Source organism: Hypanus sabinus, chromosome 7 (assembly GCF_030144855.1).
Source record: "Hypanus sabinus isolate sHypSab1 chromosome 7, sHypSab1.hap1, whole genome shotgun sequence".
NCBI lineage: Eukaryota > Metazoa > Chordata > Chondrichthyes > Myliobatiformes > Dasyatidae > Hypanus > Hypanus sabinus.
In genome coordinates, this window is record NC_082712.1 from 42,235,588 (window position 1) to 42,249,600 (window position 14,013).

General features: G+C 46.3%; 1 protein-coding gene across 4 annotated transcripts in view; it reads left to right on the forward strand.

The window, feature by feature from the left end:
• Positions 1-14,013, forward strand: part of gak (cyclin G associated kinase) — a 143,251-nt gene that overhangs the window by 125,940 nt on the left and 3,298 nt on the right. For all 4 annotated transcript variants that reach the window (XM_059974607.1, XM_059974609.1, XM_059974610.1 and 1 more), the window contains 3 exons: positions 278-391; positions 3,450-3,677; positions 4,670-4,818. In XM_059974607.1, coding sequence (XP_059830590.1) covers positions 278-391; positions 3,450-3,677; positions 4,670-4,818 — 491 coding nt within the window. The remainder of the gene's footprint in view (positions 1-277; positions 392-3,449; positions 3,678-4,669; positions 4,819-14,013) is intronic.

Sequence of the window (14,013 nt, forward strand, 5' to 3'; positions counted from 1 at the left end):
CATTTCCAGAGAAAACATACCAAGTTTGTCCTTCCAGCACATGCCCTTCAATCTAAGCAACTTCCTGATAAACCTCTTCATCCTCTCCAAAGCCTCCACATCTTTCCTGTAATGGGGTGACCAGATTGCAATACTCTCAGCGTTTTATAAAACTGCAACATAACTTGCCAATTCCTAGAGTAATGTTCTATAGGTTGTGCCAGTATTGTTCATCTTGTACAATATGTTATTGCTCACCTGTAAATGATCTATTGGGTTGTGTCTGTTCTTGGTTCAGATTTTACTTCAACCTCTGCACCTGATTCTTCATCAAGTACATCGTTTAGTCAATCTAAGTCGCAGAGCTTTGATCCATTTGCTGATATCGGTAACCTTGGTTCAAGTTTATCAGGTAACTTCCTCCTTGGAATCTACCACACTCAGCTCTTCTTTCTTGCAAATACCACCTATTTTTTAATTTCTACTTTTTAATTTTTGAATGCATTACAGTCTTCCAGGTTCATACCCATCTTACCCACAACTTCAATCCTACCTGGTAGGTTTTTGTCTCAGCAATGGTATATACACACCTGTGGTCCCAATCTCCAATGATAGACTGAAATTTTTAAAAGTGATTTGTCTTAATTTGACCAAGATTACAGCCTTTGACAGGGCTGTAACCATGGTGTAACTTTGACACCATTCTTCTAGAATCTTGCCACTACCTTTTTTACTATTTCCATTGTTAGCTGAGAATCACCAACATTTGTTTCTCTTCCCAAGCCCATTCAGTTCTGTTTCTGTCAAATATCTACACTTGGGCCCCTTGTATTTCCCAGCTTCAAGTGTTGCCTTAGCAGTATCATTGATAAACACAGGACCTCACTTTTCTATGGCCAAGCCAGTTTTGAATCCATTGTACCAAGAATTCATGGATCTTATGTATCTTATACTTTTGGATGAGCACGTTTTTCATTTATTTTGAAGATACACATATCTGCTTCACCAAAACTTCTCTTGACACTAATGGAAAGAAAATCCCCCCAAGTAAATATTTTGAAGACATTTTTGGAGCCCATCACGAATTATGTTATAAAACAACAACTTCATGCATTTCTCACTATTTTCTGTAACAGAACCAGGTGGTTCTAATTTTTGATGTCATATTTGATATTGAGTTGAGGTTTTGACTACAAGCAGGTCATTGCTTAAACCAACTATTTCAACCTTGCTAATAATAGCAGATAATACCTGGCTTCAGCTCCTCTGCTGATGAATTCCTCATTCATGCCATTAGTATTCCAATGGATGTCTAACCAAACAGTCATGTTCTACATTCTATAAGTCTGAGATAATTGATAACTTGCACAAACTTGTATAAATCTCATTCGCTAATCATATCTGTGCCTTGATTTTAAGATTCCCTCAACTCATTTCTATTAACTTGATTAATTTTTTTTTGAAGAAATAATAAAGTTGATTGATGAGGATAGAGCAGTTAATTTTGTGTGTATGAACTTGTAAAGCTTTCCACAAGGTACCTAATGGTGTGCTGCTCTGTGCTGATACAGGGGATCCATGGAGTCCTGGTAGAATTGACTTGATTATAGAAGACAGGGTAGTGGTGGAGGGCTGTAATTCTTACTGAGCGTCTGTGACCTGTGGTGTTCTTTAAGGGTTAGTTCTGGGACCTCTGTTTGAGATATATAGAAATGATTTGGATGAAAATGAGTAAGGCAGATTTATAAGTTTGCTGAGGCCACAAAAATTGTTGGAGTTGTGTTGTCAAAGGTTTCAGCAGAAATATAAGTGAGTTTGAAATATGGGGAAAGTAATGAAAGATGGAGTTTAATCTGGACAAGTGAGAAGTCTTACACTTTGGGAAGGCAAATCCTTTGCAGTTGGAGGAATGGAGAGTGGAAATAGTTACAGAGGCTGGGAGGTGAAAGATACAGGTGACAAAGAACTGTAGGTGGTGGAAACAGATGAGAGAGAAGTTGGAACATGGGATCAAATGATAGATATGGGGAGGACAGATGGCACAGTGGGAGGTATATGTGAGTGATGGAGGGGGAGGGGGGAAGTAACAAGGTTTTGGGGGTTGGGTGGGTGTGGGAGGAATTGGATGGATAAAGAGAAGAGAAAAAGAGCAGCATTTCACCTGAAAATGGAGTATACAGTGTTCATGCTGCCAGGCTGTAGGCTACCCAGAGGGGACATGAGAAGCTGTTCTTCTAGCTTGTGCTTAGTCTCACCCTGGCAGTGGAGAAGGCTGAGGACAGACAGGTCAGTGTAGGAATGGGAAGGAGAACAGATAACTACAAATTTACTTATCATTGATCCTACATTGATGTGTCAGGAGTTACCAGTTAAAATGAGCTGTTCTGTTCATTGGATGATCACAGATTATTATTCCGTCACCTCACTTTTTATATTGCTTTAAAAGGGATGTCCAAACTTCTGCTGATTCAACTCAATGGCTCTGCAATTTGATAGTATGACCAAAGCTAATTGATTATATTTTTATATCCACACAGAATAGGGTTCCTGGGGCTGATTTAGTCTGCCACTGTTTTTACTCCATTTGGGGCTTCCTCCACTCCATGTATATTTTTTCAGCTTTCCCTGTAATCCTCCATTCCTTTCTCTCTTCTCTCTGCTCCACATACTTTTATCCAAGATATTGATGCTATTTGTTCAACTAGTCCGTGGACCTGGATGGATTGCAAGAGAGTGAGCATGGAGATGATGATTAAAGAGACGCCATTCAGAAGCAAACAGCAGGGTTTAACTGAGCTTGGATTTATGTGAGGAATGCACAGTTTGATGTGAGAATGCTTAATATGTATAACTTTGGTCTTCATATTTTGTGAGGGATGTGAAGGCACTAGAGAAAATTCAGAGAAGGGCAATTAGACTCACTCCAGGTCTGCAGGGTATGAGCTATGAAAAAAGATTGAAAGTATTAAATCTTCTTAGCTTAAGTAGACATAGAATGAGAGGAGACTTGATAGAAGTGTTCAAAATCATTAAGGGTATAAGTAAGGTGGATGCCAGCTGCTTCTTCAAAACTAATCCATCATCAAGGACATGGGGCCAGAGGTATAGACTGGTTAAAGGGGGATTTTAGACTAACATCAGGAAGCATTTCTTTACACAGCAAACTGTGGACAGATGGAACAAACTACTTAGTTGTGTAGTTAGAGTAGTACCTTAGAAACTTTCAAATCGAAACTCAATAGTTACTTCAACACTACGTGAATAGGAGTTTGGCGAGCTTTGTTGGGCTGAATGGCCTATTCTTGTCAAAAACTTCCTACTGTCATAATGAAATAATTTGTTGTTATGACTTTGCTACATGATTTATTATATTTATCACATGAGAAGATCCTAGGCATGTCTACAGATGAAATACAAGCAGTACAGTTGTCCTGCTCTTGTCTTAATGTCTGTGTATCATCCTCTGTCAGGTTCTGTGAGTGGAAGTTTCACATCTGGAGGGACGAGCACTCAGAAGTCTGCCCAGCCAACAAAGGGCAGTGGTCCATGGCAACCTGGTAGAACATTGGGAAGCAATACACCGTCACGCCAACAGATACCACATCCAAAACCAGCAGCCCAAAACAAACCCAACTACAATGTCAATTTTAGTGTGATTGGAAGCCGGGAGGAACGAGGTATTCGAGTGCCTGGATTTGGTAGGTTTTAATATGTTATTTTTCCATGTGACTTTTAAAAACATTTTTACTACCAGTTTTTAAAAACAAACGGATTTTATTTGCATTTTATTATTATCAGGGGCATACAAAGTCAGCTTTTCCCCCTCTGAGTAGTGTAATCTTAAACTGGAAGGCATTGTTGGGTGCTGAAGTTTCCGATCTGAGGTTCTTTGGAAGTCAAGAATGAGTCTTAAAAATGGCTGCTTATGGCTGTCTTTATTAAGCATTGCAAGAGTGAAACATGAGGGAAGGAAGGTGATGTGAGAGAGGGAGAGGGAAAGAGACCCAAGTGGCAGAGGAAAGAACAGAGCCAAAAAGACTGAACCAACATGATTTGGTCATCTTATACCATATTGCTAATTTCATTGCATTTCCATAGATAACAATTAGCCTAGCAGATAGCCCCATTCAATTAAAGCAATACCTGCATCTGCAACCACTATTAAAAAAAAAACCACACTGAACAATTACATGTACGTAGATAATTATACAAGGACAAGCACAAGTAACAATTATACATTCTATTAGCATGGATTTGAGAGAGGAAGAATTTAAAGAATTATGGGACATATTTACAAGCCTGAGGAACTGATATAGGCAGGCACAGATACAACATTGAAAAGACATTTGGACAGGTAAATAGCAACAGGAATGGTTTGAGGGGGCAATTGGATTAGTTTAGATGGAAAACTTGTTCGGCATGGACATTGGGCCAAAGGATCTGTTTCCGTAATGTATAAGTCCTTGAATCTTCATGCTCCTTGCTTTAATCTAGAATCTATGTCCCTTCATTTAAGCCTATCCTCCAAAACTATTGTTATTTGTTTTAACTTGCCTCCATCAAATCACGATTTCATCTCCATCCTGATGAAAATCACCAAATTTTTGGAAAATGTTTTCTTTTTAATGATTAATGGTCATGAATAAACTTAGTCAATTCCTATTAATGAAGTTTTATTCTAACATTTCAGGACCAAAACCAAAAGTATCTGCAAATGATTTTCAGGATCTGTTATCAGATCAGGGTTTTTCCAGTACATCAGATAAAAAAGGACCAAAAACTATTGCAGAAATGCGGAGAGAAGAGATGACGAAAGAAATGGATCCTCTAAAACTAAAGGTTTGGAAAATATGTTCAGACTTTGTATATCTGAATCTTAAATTGGTGTTTTATAAAGTGTATATAATGCCCTGGTTCATATTTTTATGCTGTATGTATTTCATTTTGGCAGTTCTGTAAGAACAGCTTGTTTTCAGCTGGCTCCATTTTCAGCTTGTTTGGGTTATTGTTGAAGATAAGAGATACGGAGAAATGTGTGCCATCTGATTAGGATGGTTGAATTAAGGGCAGGTTTCTCTGGTGAGGGACACTAAGGTTGGGCTCGGGGCTTTGGTTCGAGAGGAGATGAAGAGGGAAGACATAGGAGAAAAGAGGTCGTAGGATTCGACCTGGAGTGGGACTGTGATTTGACGAAGCCAGGGTGAGATTGATTGAGGATCGGTGACTATTGAGAACCTGTGAACTCCAACTTGTGCACATTAGATGGTTTCATTAAAATGGGCCCTTTTCCCTTCTTTTGTTCTTTTCTTTACTGACCCTTTAGTCAAATTAAGAATCATGAAGATAATCTTTTAATCGTATGTGGTGTGCTGTCTGTTATTTCGTAGCACTAATATGTAACAGGGTCATGAATTACATAGCATCCATGTAAACAGATTTGGGGTGGGAGAGCACCTCAATCTCACGAGTTTGGCGGGGCCGGAGGTTGTCTTCCCTAGATTTATGCAGCTGAGGAAACCAGGGGATTTCATGTAGTATAAATTCAGTTGTATATTGAGTTTGTAACTGTTAAAGTGGAGTTTAGAGATACTCACAAATTCTAGCTTATACTAGTCAGGTTTGTTCCCACTCTTGCTAGAATTGTGATCTAGTTTATCATTGATTTAATTACCCGATTGTTTTAGAACATAGAACAGTACAGCATGGGAACGGTCCTTTTGGCTCAACATGTTGTTTTGAGATGACCTGCATTACCAATCTGAACGTGATTGAGGCAATTATATAGTAAGCTATAAAGAGAAGGATAGGATGTATATCTAAAAGAGAAACAATGCAGTGTTGGGAATAAGAAACAGGAAAATGGATCAAATTACATAGCTTTTCAAAGAATTGGCATAGTTACAGTTTTCTAAAATGTATGAATTGAAAGGGAGAGGTGTACCATTGATATATTAAATATGAATTATTGCATGTTTGTTGAAAATCATCTTAATTTTCTTGGTCGATTTAAAATAGTAGATAAAACATCTGAGGAAAAATATTTTCTTTTGTTTGAGAGAATTGTCCATTCGTTTGTTTGGTGTGTCTGGTTGTACCTTAATGAGGTGCTTAAATTCTTCATGGCTTTAATTGTCATTTCAAAGCCTGACATCATAGTGACATCCTATTCTGAAAATGTTAGCTTAAGGTTGATCTGTTGTCTCTTTGGTATTTTCATCTGAAGTCCGCAAATTATTCCTCATTTTGAATTCTTCAGCTGCCAGCATACAAAAGCAGTATTTTCAAATCCTAATACATTGGTTTGGATGTATGAACTTTAATTTGATTGAAGTCTCAAGCAACACAGTAATAGGTGGTACTGTAGCGGTGTGCTACACGCAGCGCTAAAATTACGACACGGAGTCGGTAACTGCAGTCGAAGGAAAAAACTTTATTCGAAATCTTCAGCCTCACTTTTAAGCCTCCCTCAACCTGCCCCCCCATGGCGCAGAGGCTCCAAAGCTCTGTGCTCGCAAAGCCCCGTAGGCTATCTAATTGTGAGTCGGTTCGGATGTGCCAGGAAATGGGTCGCCACATAACCTCCCCCCAGAACCGGCGATACACCCCCCAAAGTCCACAGTCTGGGCCAGAACCTGCTTGGGAGGTCGGCCTCTGCGCCGAGGTGCCGGAAACTCAGCCGGTTGCGCCAGGTCCACATGGGCCGGTTTGAGGCGGTCCACCGTGAAAACCTCCTCTTTCCCCCCAACGTCCAGCACGAACGTGGACCCATTGTTCCGGAGCTCCATAAACGGCCCCTCGTATGGCCACTGCAGCAGTGGCCGATGCCCGCCCTTTCGTACAAACACAAACTTACAGTTCTGTAGGTCTGTGGGTACGCAGGTCGGGTGCCGCCCGTGCTGTGAAGTGGGTATGGGGGCCAGGTTACCGAGCTTCTCGCGTAGTCTGCCCAGGACTGCTGCGGGATCTTCCTCTTGCCCCCTTGGGGCTGGTAGGAACTCCCCGGGGACGACCAGGGGCGCGCCGTATACCAACTCGGCCGACGAGGTGTGCAGGCCGTCCTTGGGCACTGTGCGGATGCCGAGTAGGACCCAGGGAAGCTCGTCTGCCCAGTTGGCTCCTCGTAGGCGGTCCATGAGGGCCGACTTCAGGTGACGGTGGAAACGCTCCACTAGCCCGTTCGACTGTGGGTGGTAGGCAGTGGTGTGGTGCAGCTGAGTCCCCAAAAGGCTGGCCATAGCTGACCACAGGCTGGAAGTGAACTGGGCGCCTCTGTTGGAGGTAATGTGGGCTGGTACACCAAAGCGAGATATCCAGGTGGCGATCAGGGCTCGGGCGCAAGATTCGGAGGTGGTGTCGGTGAGCGGGACCGCCTCTGGCCATCTTGTGAACTGGTCCACAATAGTCAGGAGGTGACACTGGCAGGAGGCCCACAATATCCACGTGAATGTGGTCGAAACGCCGGTGGGCGGGATGGAACTGCTGCGGTGGGGCTTTGGTGTGCCGCTGCACCTTGGCCGTCTGGCAGTGCATGCACGTTTTGGCCCATTCACTGACCTGTTTGCGGAGTCCGTGCCAAACGAACCTGCTGGAAACCATCCGGACAGTTGTCTGGATGGAGGGATGCACCAAGTTATGAATGGAGTCGAAAACACGGCGCCGCCAGGCTGTTGGGACGACGGGACGGGGCTGGCCGGTGGCGACGTCACAGAGTAGGGTCCTCTCACCCGGGCCCACAGGGAGGTCCTGGAGCTGCAAACTGGAGACTGCGGTTCTGTAACTCGGAATCTCCTCATCCGTCTGCTGCGCCTCTGTCAGTGCCTCAAAGTCTACCCCTTGGGAAAGGGCATGAACGGTAGGGCGAGAGAGCGCATCCGCCACGACATTGTCCTTACCCGAGACGTGCCGGACATCCGTCGTGTATTCAGAGATGTAGGACAGGTGGCGTTGCTGGCGGGACGACCAGGGGTCGGACGCTTTCGTAAATGCAAAGGTAAGCGGTTTGTGGTCCGTGAACGCGGTGAAGGGCCGACCTTCTAGGAAGTACCTGAAATGCCGGATTGCCAGGTAGAGCGCCAACAGTTCCCGGTCGAAAGCACTGTATTTGAGCTCGGGTGGTCGCAGGTGTTTGCTGAAAAACGCCAGGGGTTGCCAGTGACCTGCGGTGAGTTGCTCCAGCACCCCACCGACTGCCGTGTTTGATGCGTCCACTGTGAGGGCGGTAGGGGCGTCCATTCTGGGATGTACTAGCATTGCGGCGTTCGCCAAAGCTTCCTTCGTTTGAACGAAAGCGGCGGCGGACTCCTCGTCCCAGGTAATGTCCTTGCTCGGACCCGACATCAGGGCGAACAGGGGGCGCATGATCCGGGCAGCTGAAGGGAGGAAGCGGCGGTAGAAATTGACCATACCTACGAATTCCTGAAGGCCTTTGATCGTGGTGGGTCGGGGAAAGAGGCGGACCGCATCTACCTTAGCGGGCAGAGGGTTGCCCCGTCTTTAGTAATCCTGTGGCCCAGGAAGTCAATGGTATCGAGTCCGAACTGGCATTTGGCGGGGTTGATTGTAAGACTGTACTCACTCAGTCGGGCGCAGAGTTGATGGAGGTGGGACAGATGCTCCTGATGACTGCTGCTGGCTATGAGGATGTCATCCAAATAGATGAACGCGAAGTCCAGGTCCCGTCCCACCGCGTCCATTAACCGCTGGAACGTCTGTGCGGCATTCTTCAGGCCAAACGGCATGCGGAGGAACTCGAAAAGGCCAAACGGGGTGATGAGAGCCGTTTTGGGGACGTCGTCAGGATGCATCGGGATTTGATGGTACCCTCGGACGAGGTCTACCTTGGAGAAGATCCGTGCGCCGTGCAGGTTTGCTGCAAAGTCCTGAATGTGCGGCACAGGGTAGCGGTCCGGTGTGGTAGCCTCGTTCAGCCTGCGGTAGTCGCCGCACGGTCTCCAGCCCCCCGTCGCTTTGGGCACCATGTGCAGGGGGGAGGCCCATGGGCTGTCGGACCGCCGGATGATCCCCAATTCCTCCATCCTCTGGAACTCCTCCTTCGCCAGTCGGAGCTTGTCCGGGGGAAGCCGCCGAGCGCGGGCGTGGAGGGGTGGTCCCTGGGTCAGGATGTGGTGCTGTACGCCGTGCCTGGGCATGGCCGCTGTGAACTGCGGTGCCAGAACCGATGGGAAATCCGCCAGGACCCTGGTGAAGTCGTTGTCGGACAGCGTGATGGAGCCGAGGTGAGGGGCTGGCAACTGGGCTGCACCCAGGGAGAACGTCTGAAAGGTCTCGGCGTGGACCAGTCTCTTCCTGGGCAGGTCGACCAGTAGGCTGTGAGCCCGCAAAAAATCCGCACCCAGAAGCGGTTGGGCTACGGCGGCCAGTGTGAAGTCCCACGTGAACTGGCTGGAGCCGAACTGTAGCTGCACCTGATGGGTGCCATAGGTCCTTACTGTGCTGCCATTCACGGCCCTCGGGGGGGACCCGGTGCCCTGCTGCGGGTGTCGTAATTCGTCGGGGGTAAAACGCTGATCTCAGCTCCAGTATCGACCAAAAACCGGCGTCCCGACCTGCTATCCCACACATACAGGAGGCTATCCCGATGGCCAGCCGCCGTAGCCATCAGCGGCGGCTGGCCCTGGCGTTTCCCGGGAACTTGCAGGCCGGGCGACAACGGCGGGCTTCTGCGCCCCACCGCTGGTGGTAGAAGCACCAGTGTTCATTGGGCCGGGGGTTGGCGGGCTCTGCGGCTGGGCCTGGGCTGGTTTGCTGCCGGGAGCGTGGCTGGGAGATCTGTGCGATGGACGCCCCGCTCACCTTTTTGGCGTTCCACAGCAAGTCCGCCCGGGCTGCCACCTTCCGGGGGTCACTGAAATCCGCGTCGGACAGCAGCAGGCGTATGTCCTCGGGCAGCTGCTCCAGGAATGCCTGCTCAAACATGAGGCAGGGTGTGTGTCCGTCGGCGAGAGACAACATCTCATTCATTAAAGCCGATGGAGGTCTGTCGCCCAAGCCATCCAGGTGCAGTAAACGGGCAGCCCGCTCGCGCCGTGAGAGTCCGAAAGTCCTGAGGAGCAGGGCTTTGAATTCCGTGTACTTGCCGTCTGCTGGGGGCGACTGTACGAACTCCGCGACCTGGGCCGCTGTGTCCTGGTCGAGGGAGCTCACCACGTAGTAGTAGCGGGTGTCTTCTGAGGTGATCTGGCGAACGTGGAATTGGGCTTCGGCTTGCTGGAACCATAGGTTCGGGTGCTGTGTCCAGAAACCCGGCAGTTTCAACGAAACCGCATGAACAGAGGCGGCGTCGGTCATTTCTGGTCCAAAAATCGTTTGGACCGTCGGGGTCACCAATTGTAGTGGTGTGCTACACACAGCGCTAAAATTACGACACGGAGTTGGTAACTGCAGTCGAAGGAAAAAACTTTATTCGAAATCTTCAGCCTCACTTTTAAGCCTCCCTCAACCTGCCCCCCATGGCGCAGAGGCTCCAAAGCTCTGTGCTCGCAAACCCCCGTAGGCTATCTAATTGTGAGTCGGTTCGGATGTGCCAGGAAATGGGTCGCCACAGTACTTTGCTTTGCTTACTGTCGAGAGTTCGAACTGGGACTTTTGAAATGGTTTACCGTTCAGTGATGATACTGATGTTACATGATTGTATCACTGAGCACCAGCAGACATGAAACTTTTGCTTCACCCAGGGAAAGGGTGAAAGTAAAGTGAGATGCTCATTTATTTGAATTTGTTCTGGCATTCAATCTAATTATGATTTATTTGTTGCTTAATTCTATTACAACCTTCTGTATATTCTATTTTCTTGTGCTATGATGAAGCTTTGTAAACATTGCCACTGTAGTTTTACAGTGAATTACTTTTTTAGAAACATAGAAAACCTCCAGCACAATCCAGGCCCTTCAGCCCACAAAGCTGTGCTGAACATGTCCTTACCTCAGAAATTACCTAGGGTTACCCATAACTATTTTTCTAAGCTCCATGTACCTATCCAGGAGTCTCTTAAAAGACCTTATCGTATCTGCCTCCACCATCGTCACCTGCAGTCCATTCCATGCACTCACCACTCTCAGCGTAAAAAAAAAAACTTACCCCTGACATCTCCTCTATACCTACTTCCAAGCACCTTAAAACTGTGCCCTCTTGTGCTAGCCATTACAGTGCTGAGAAAAAGCCTCTGACTATCACCACCAGAGTGATAGTGGTGGGACACCAGAGGGCATATGTACAAAATTAAGGGAGGGAAGTTTAGGGGAGACGTCAGGGTTAAGTTTTTTTTCACAGAGGGTTGTGAGTGCCTGGAATGACTTGCCAGGGATGGTGGTGGAGGCTAAAACATTAGGGGTATTTAAGAGCCTCTTGGACAGGCACATGGATGAAAGAAAAATGGAGGGTTATGGGGTAGTGTGGGTTTATTACTTTTTTTTAAGGATTATATGGGTCGGCACAACATGGAGGCCTGAAGGGCCTGTACTGTGCTGTAGTGTTCTATGGTTCTATCCACATGATTAATGCCTCTTAAAATCTTATACACTTCCATCAGGTTACCTCTCATCCTCTGTTGCTCCAAGGAAAAAAGGCTGAGTTCACTCAATCTATTCTCATAAGGCATGCTCCCCAATCCAATCAACATCCTTGTAAATCTCCTCTGCACCCTTTCTATGGTTTCCACATCCTTCTTGTAGTGAGGCAACCAGAACTGAGCACAGTACTCCAAGTGGGGTCTGACCAGGGCCTTGTATAGCTGCAACATTGCCTCTCAGCTCCTAAACTCAATTCCATGATTGATGAAGGCCAATGCACTGTATGCCTTCTTAACCAGTGGTCTCCAACCACCGGGCGGCAAAGCATGTGCTACCGGGCCACAAGGAAACGATATGATTTGTTGATATGAAACAATATGAGTCAGCTGCACCTTTCCTCATTCCCTGTCACACCCACTGTTGAACTTGAATGCACGCGAGGTCATTATGCACGTGAATTCATTACCCACGCGAGGTCATCAGTCGCCTAAACGCAGTGATACCCTCATGCCAGGGATCACTGGTTGGCCTCAGGTAACCAGCCGCCTCACCTGGCCGGCGAGAAGTGCCAATGCTACTGGCCCGGAGCATGGACAAATGGGCTGCGCCTCTAAACCTGTTTACCACACTGAATGTTCATAGGGAACCTGGTGCTAAAATATTTGCAGACGACCTAATGTGGGCTTGGGGTTTCGTAAGTAGCAGAGCAGCTACCTCGCTGTGATCTTGCTTGAGAATAAGAGGTCAGTTATTTTGAGAATAAGAGGTCAGTTATTTAAAACAGAGTTGAGGAAGAGCTTCTTCTCCTAGAGAGTTGTGGAGGTGTGGAATGCACTGCCTCGGAAGACGGTGGAGGCCAATTCTCTGGATGCTTTCAAGAAGGAGCTAGATAGATATCTGATGGATAGGGGAATCAAGGGATATGGGGACAAGGCAGGGACTGGGTATTGATAGTGAATGATCAGCCATGATCTCAGAATGGCGGTGCAGACTCGAGGGGCCGAATGGTCTACTTCTGCACCTATTGTCTATTGCCTATTATCTACTGAAAGTCATCCCTCGAGCCAAACTTTTGTCGGCCGATAGATCCTACCTACCGACAAGGGGGGCAGGCATGCACCCTGTCGCACTCCTCGCTTGGTTGCTGTCTTGGGACTGTGACCGCTGTGGCTCCGGCATGGGGACCTCCGGCCCTTACCTTGTCCTCTCACTAGTGTGTTGCAATGACTTTATATGTTCATATGTGGCAAATATGCACTGTGTTTTAATATCCAAATATTACTTAAAATATTATGATGCTATTGACTTATAAGTGAGTTATAATTGACTTATCACTATGTTCATGCGAGGAATATATGTGCTGTGTGTTTAATGTTAAATTTGTTAGATAAACTTATAGTTGACACCTATATTCCGGTCGCGATTAACACCCTCCCCCCCCCTCCCCTGGTTGGGGCCGGTCCGCAAGAATATTATCAATGTTAAACCGTTCTGTGGTGTAAAAAAAAAGGCTGGTGGTCCCTGTTCTTAACCACAGAGTCAACCTGCGCAGGAGCTGTTCTTCTGTGCGTTTCCCTGAGAACATCTGTTTCCAATTTATGCTTCCAAGTTCCTGCCTGATAGCCAGATATTTCCCCTTACTCCAGTTAAATGCTTCCCTAACTTGTCTGTTCGTATTCCTCTCCAATGCTATGGTAAAGGAGATAGAATTGTGATCACTATCTCTACAATGTTCCCCCACTGAGAGACCTGACCAGGTTCATTTCCCAATACCAGATCAAGTATAGCCTCTCCTCTTGTAGGCTTATCTACGTATTATGTCAAGAAACCTTCCTGAACACACCTAACTACCTCTACCCCATCTAAACCCCTTGCTCTAGGGAGATGCCAATCGGTATTTGGGAAATTAAAATCTCCCGCCATAATAACGCTGTTATTATTACACTGTTCCAGAATTTGTCTCCCTGTCTGCTCCGCGATGTTCCTATTACAATTGGGTGGTCTATAAAAAACATCCAGTGGAGTTATTGACCCCTTCCTGTTCCTAACTTCCACCACAGAGACACCGTAGACAATCCCTCCATGATTTCCTCCTTTTCTGCAGCCGTGACACTATCTCTGATCAACAGTACCACACCCCCACCTCTTTTGCCTTTCTCCCTGTCCTTTCTGAAACATCTAAAGCTTGGCACTCCAAGTAACCATTCCTGCCCCTGAGCCATCCAAGTTTCTGTAATGGCCACAACATCATAGCTCTAAGTACTAATCCACAGTATTCAAAATACTGATCCAAAATTTTTATTTTAAAAGTTATAAAATGATATTAATTTGTTTGCTTTTCTGTGAGACACATTGGAAGTCTATGCCTGCTTCCATTTTTGGGATACTTGAGGATGTTGCCAGCCTATCCAGGGCATGTTCTTTGGCCTTCTCAATGTATGGTGCTATTCTTTAGTCAGCACGCATGAGGCTTAACCTTAGTTTTTTATGAATTTTCATAGATTAT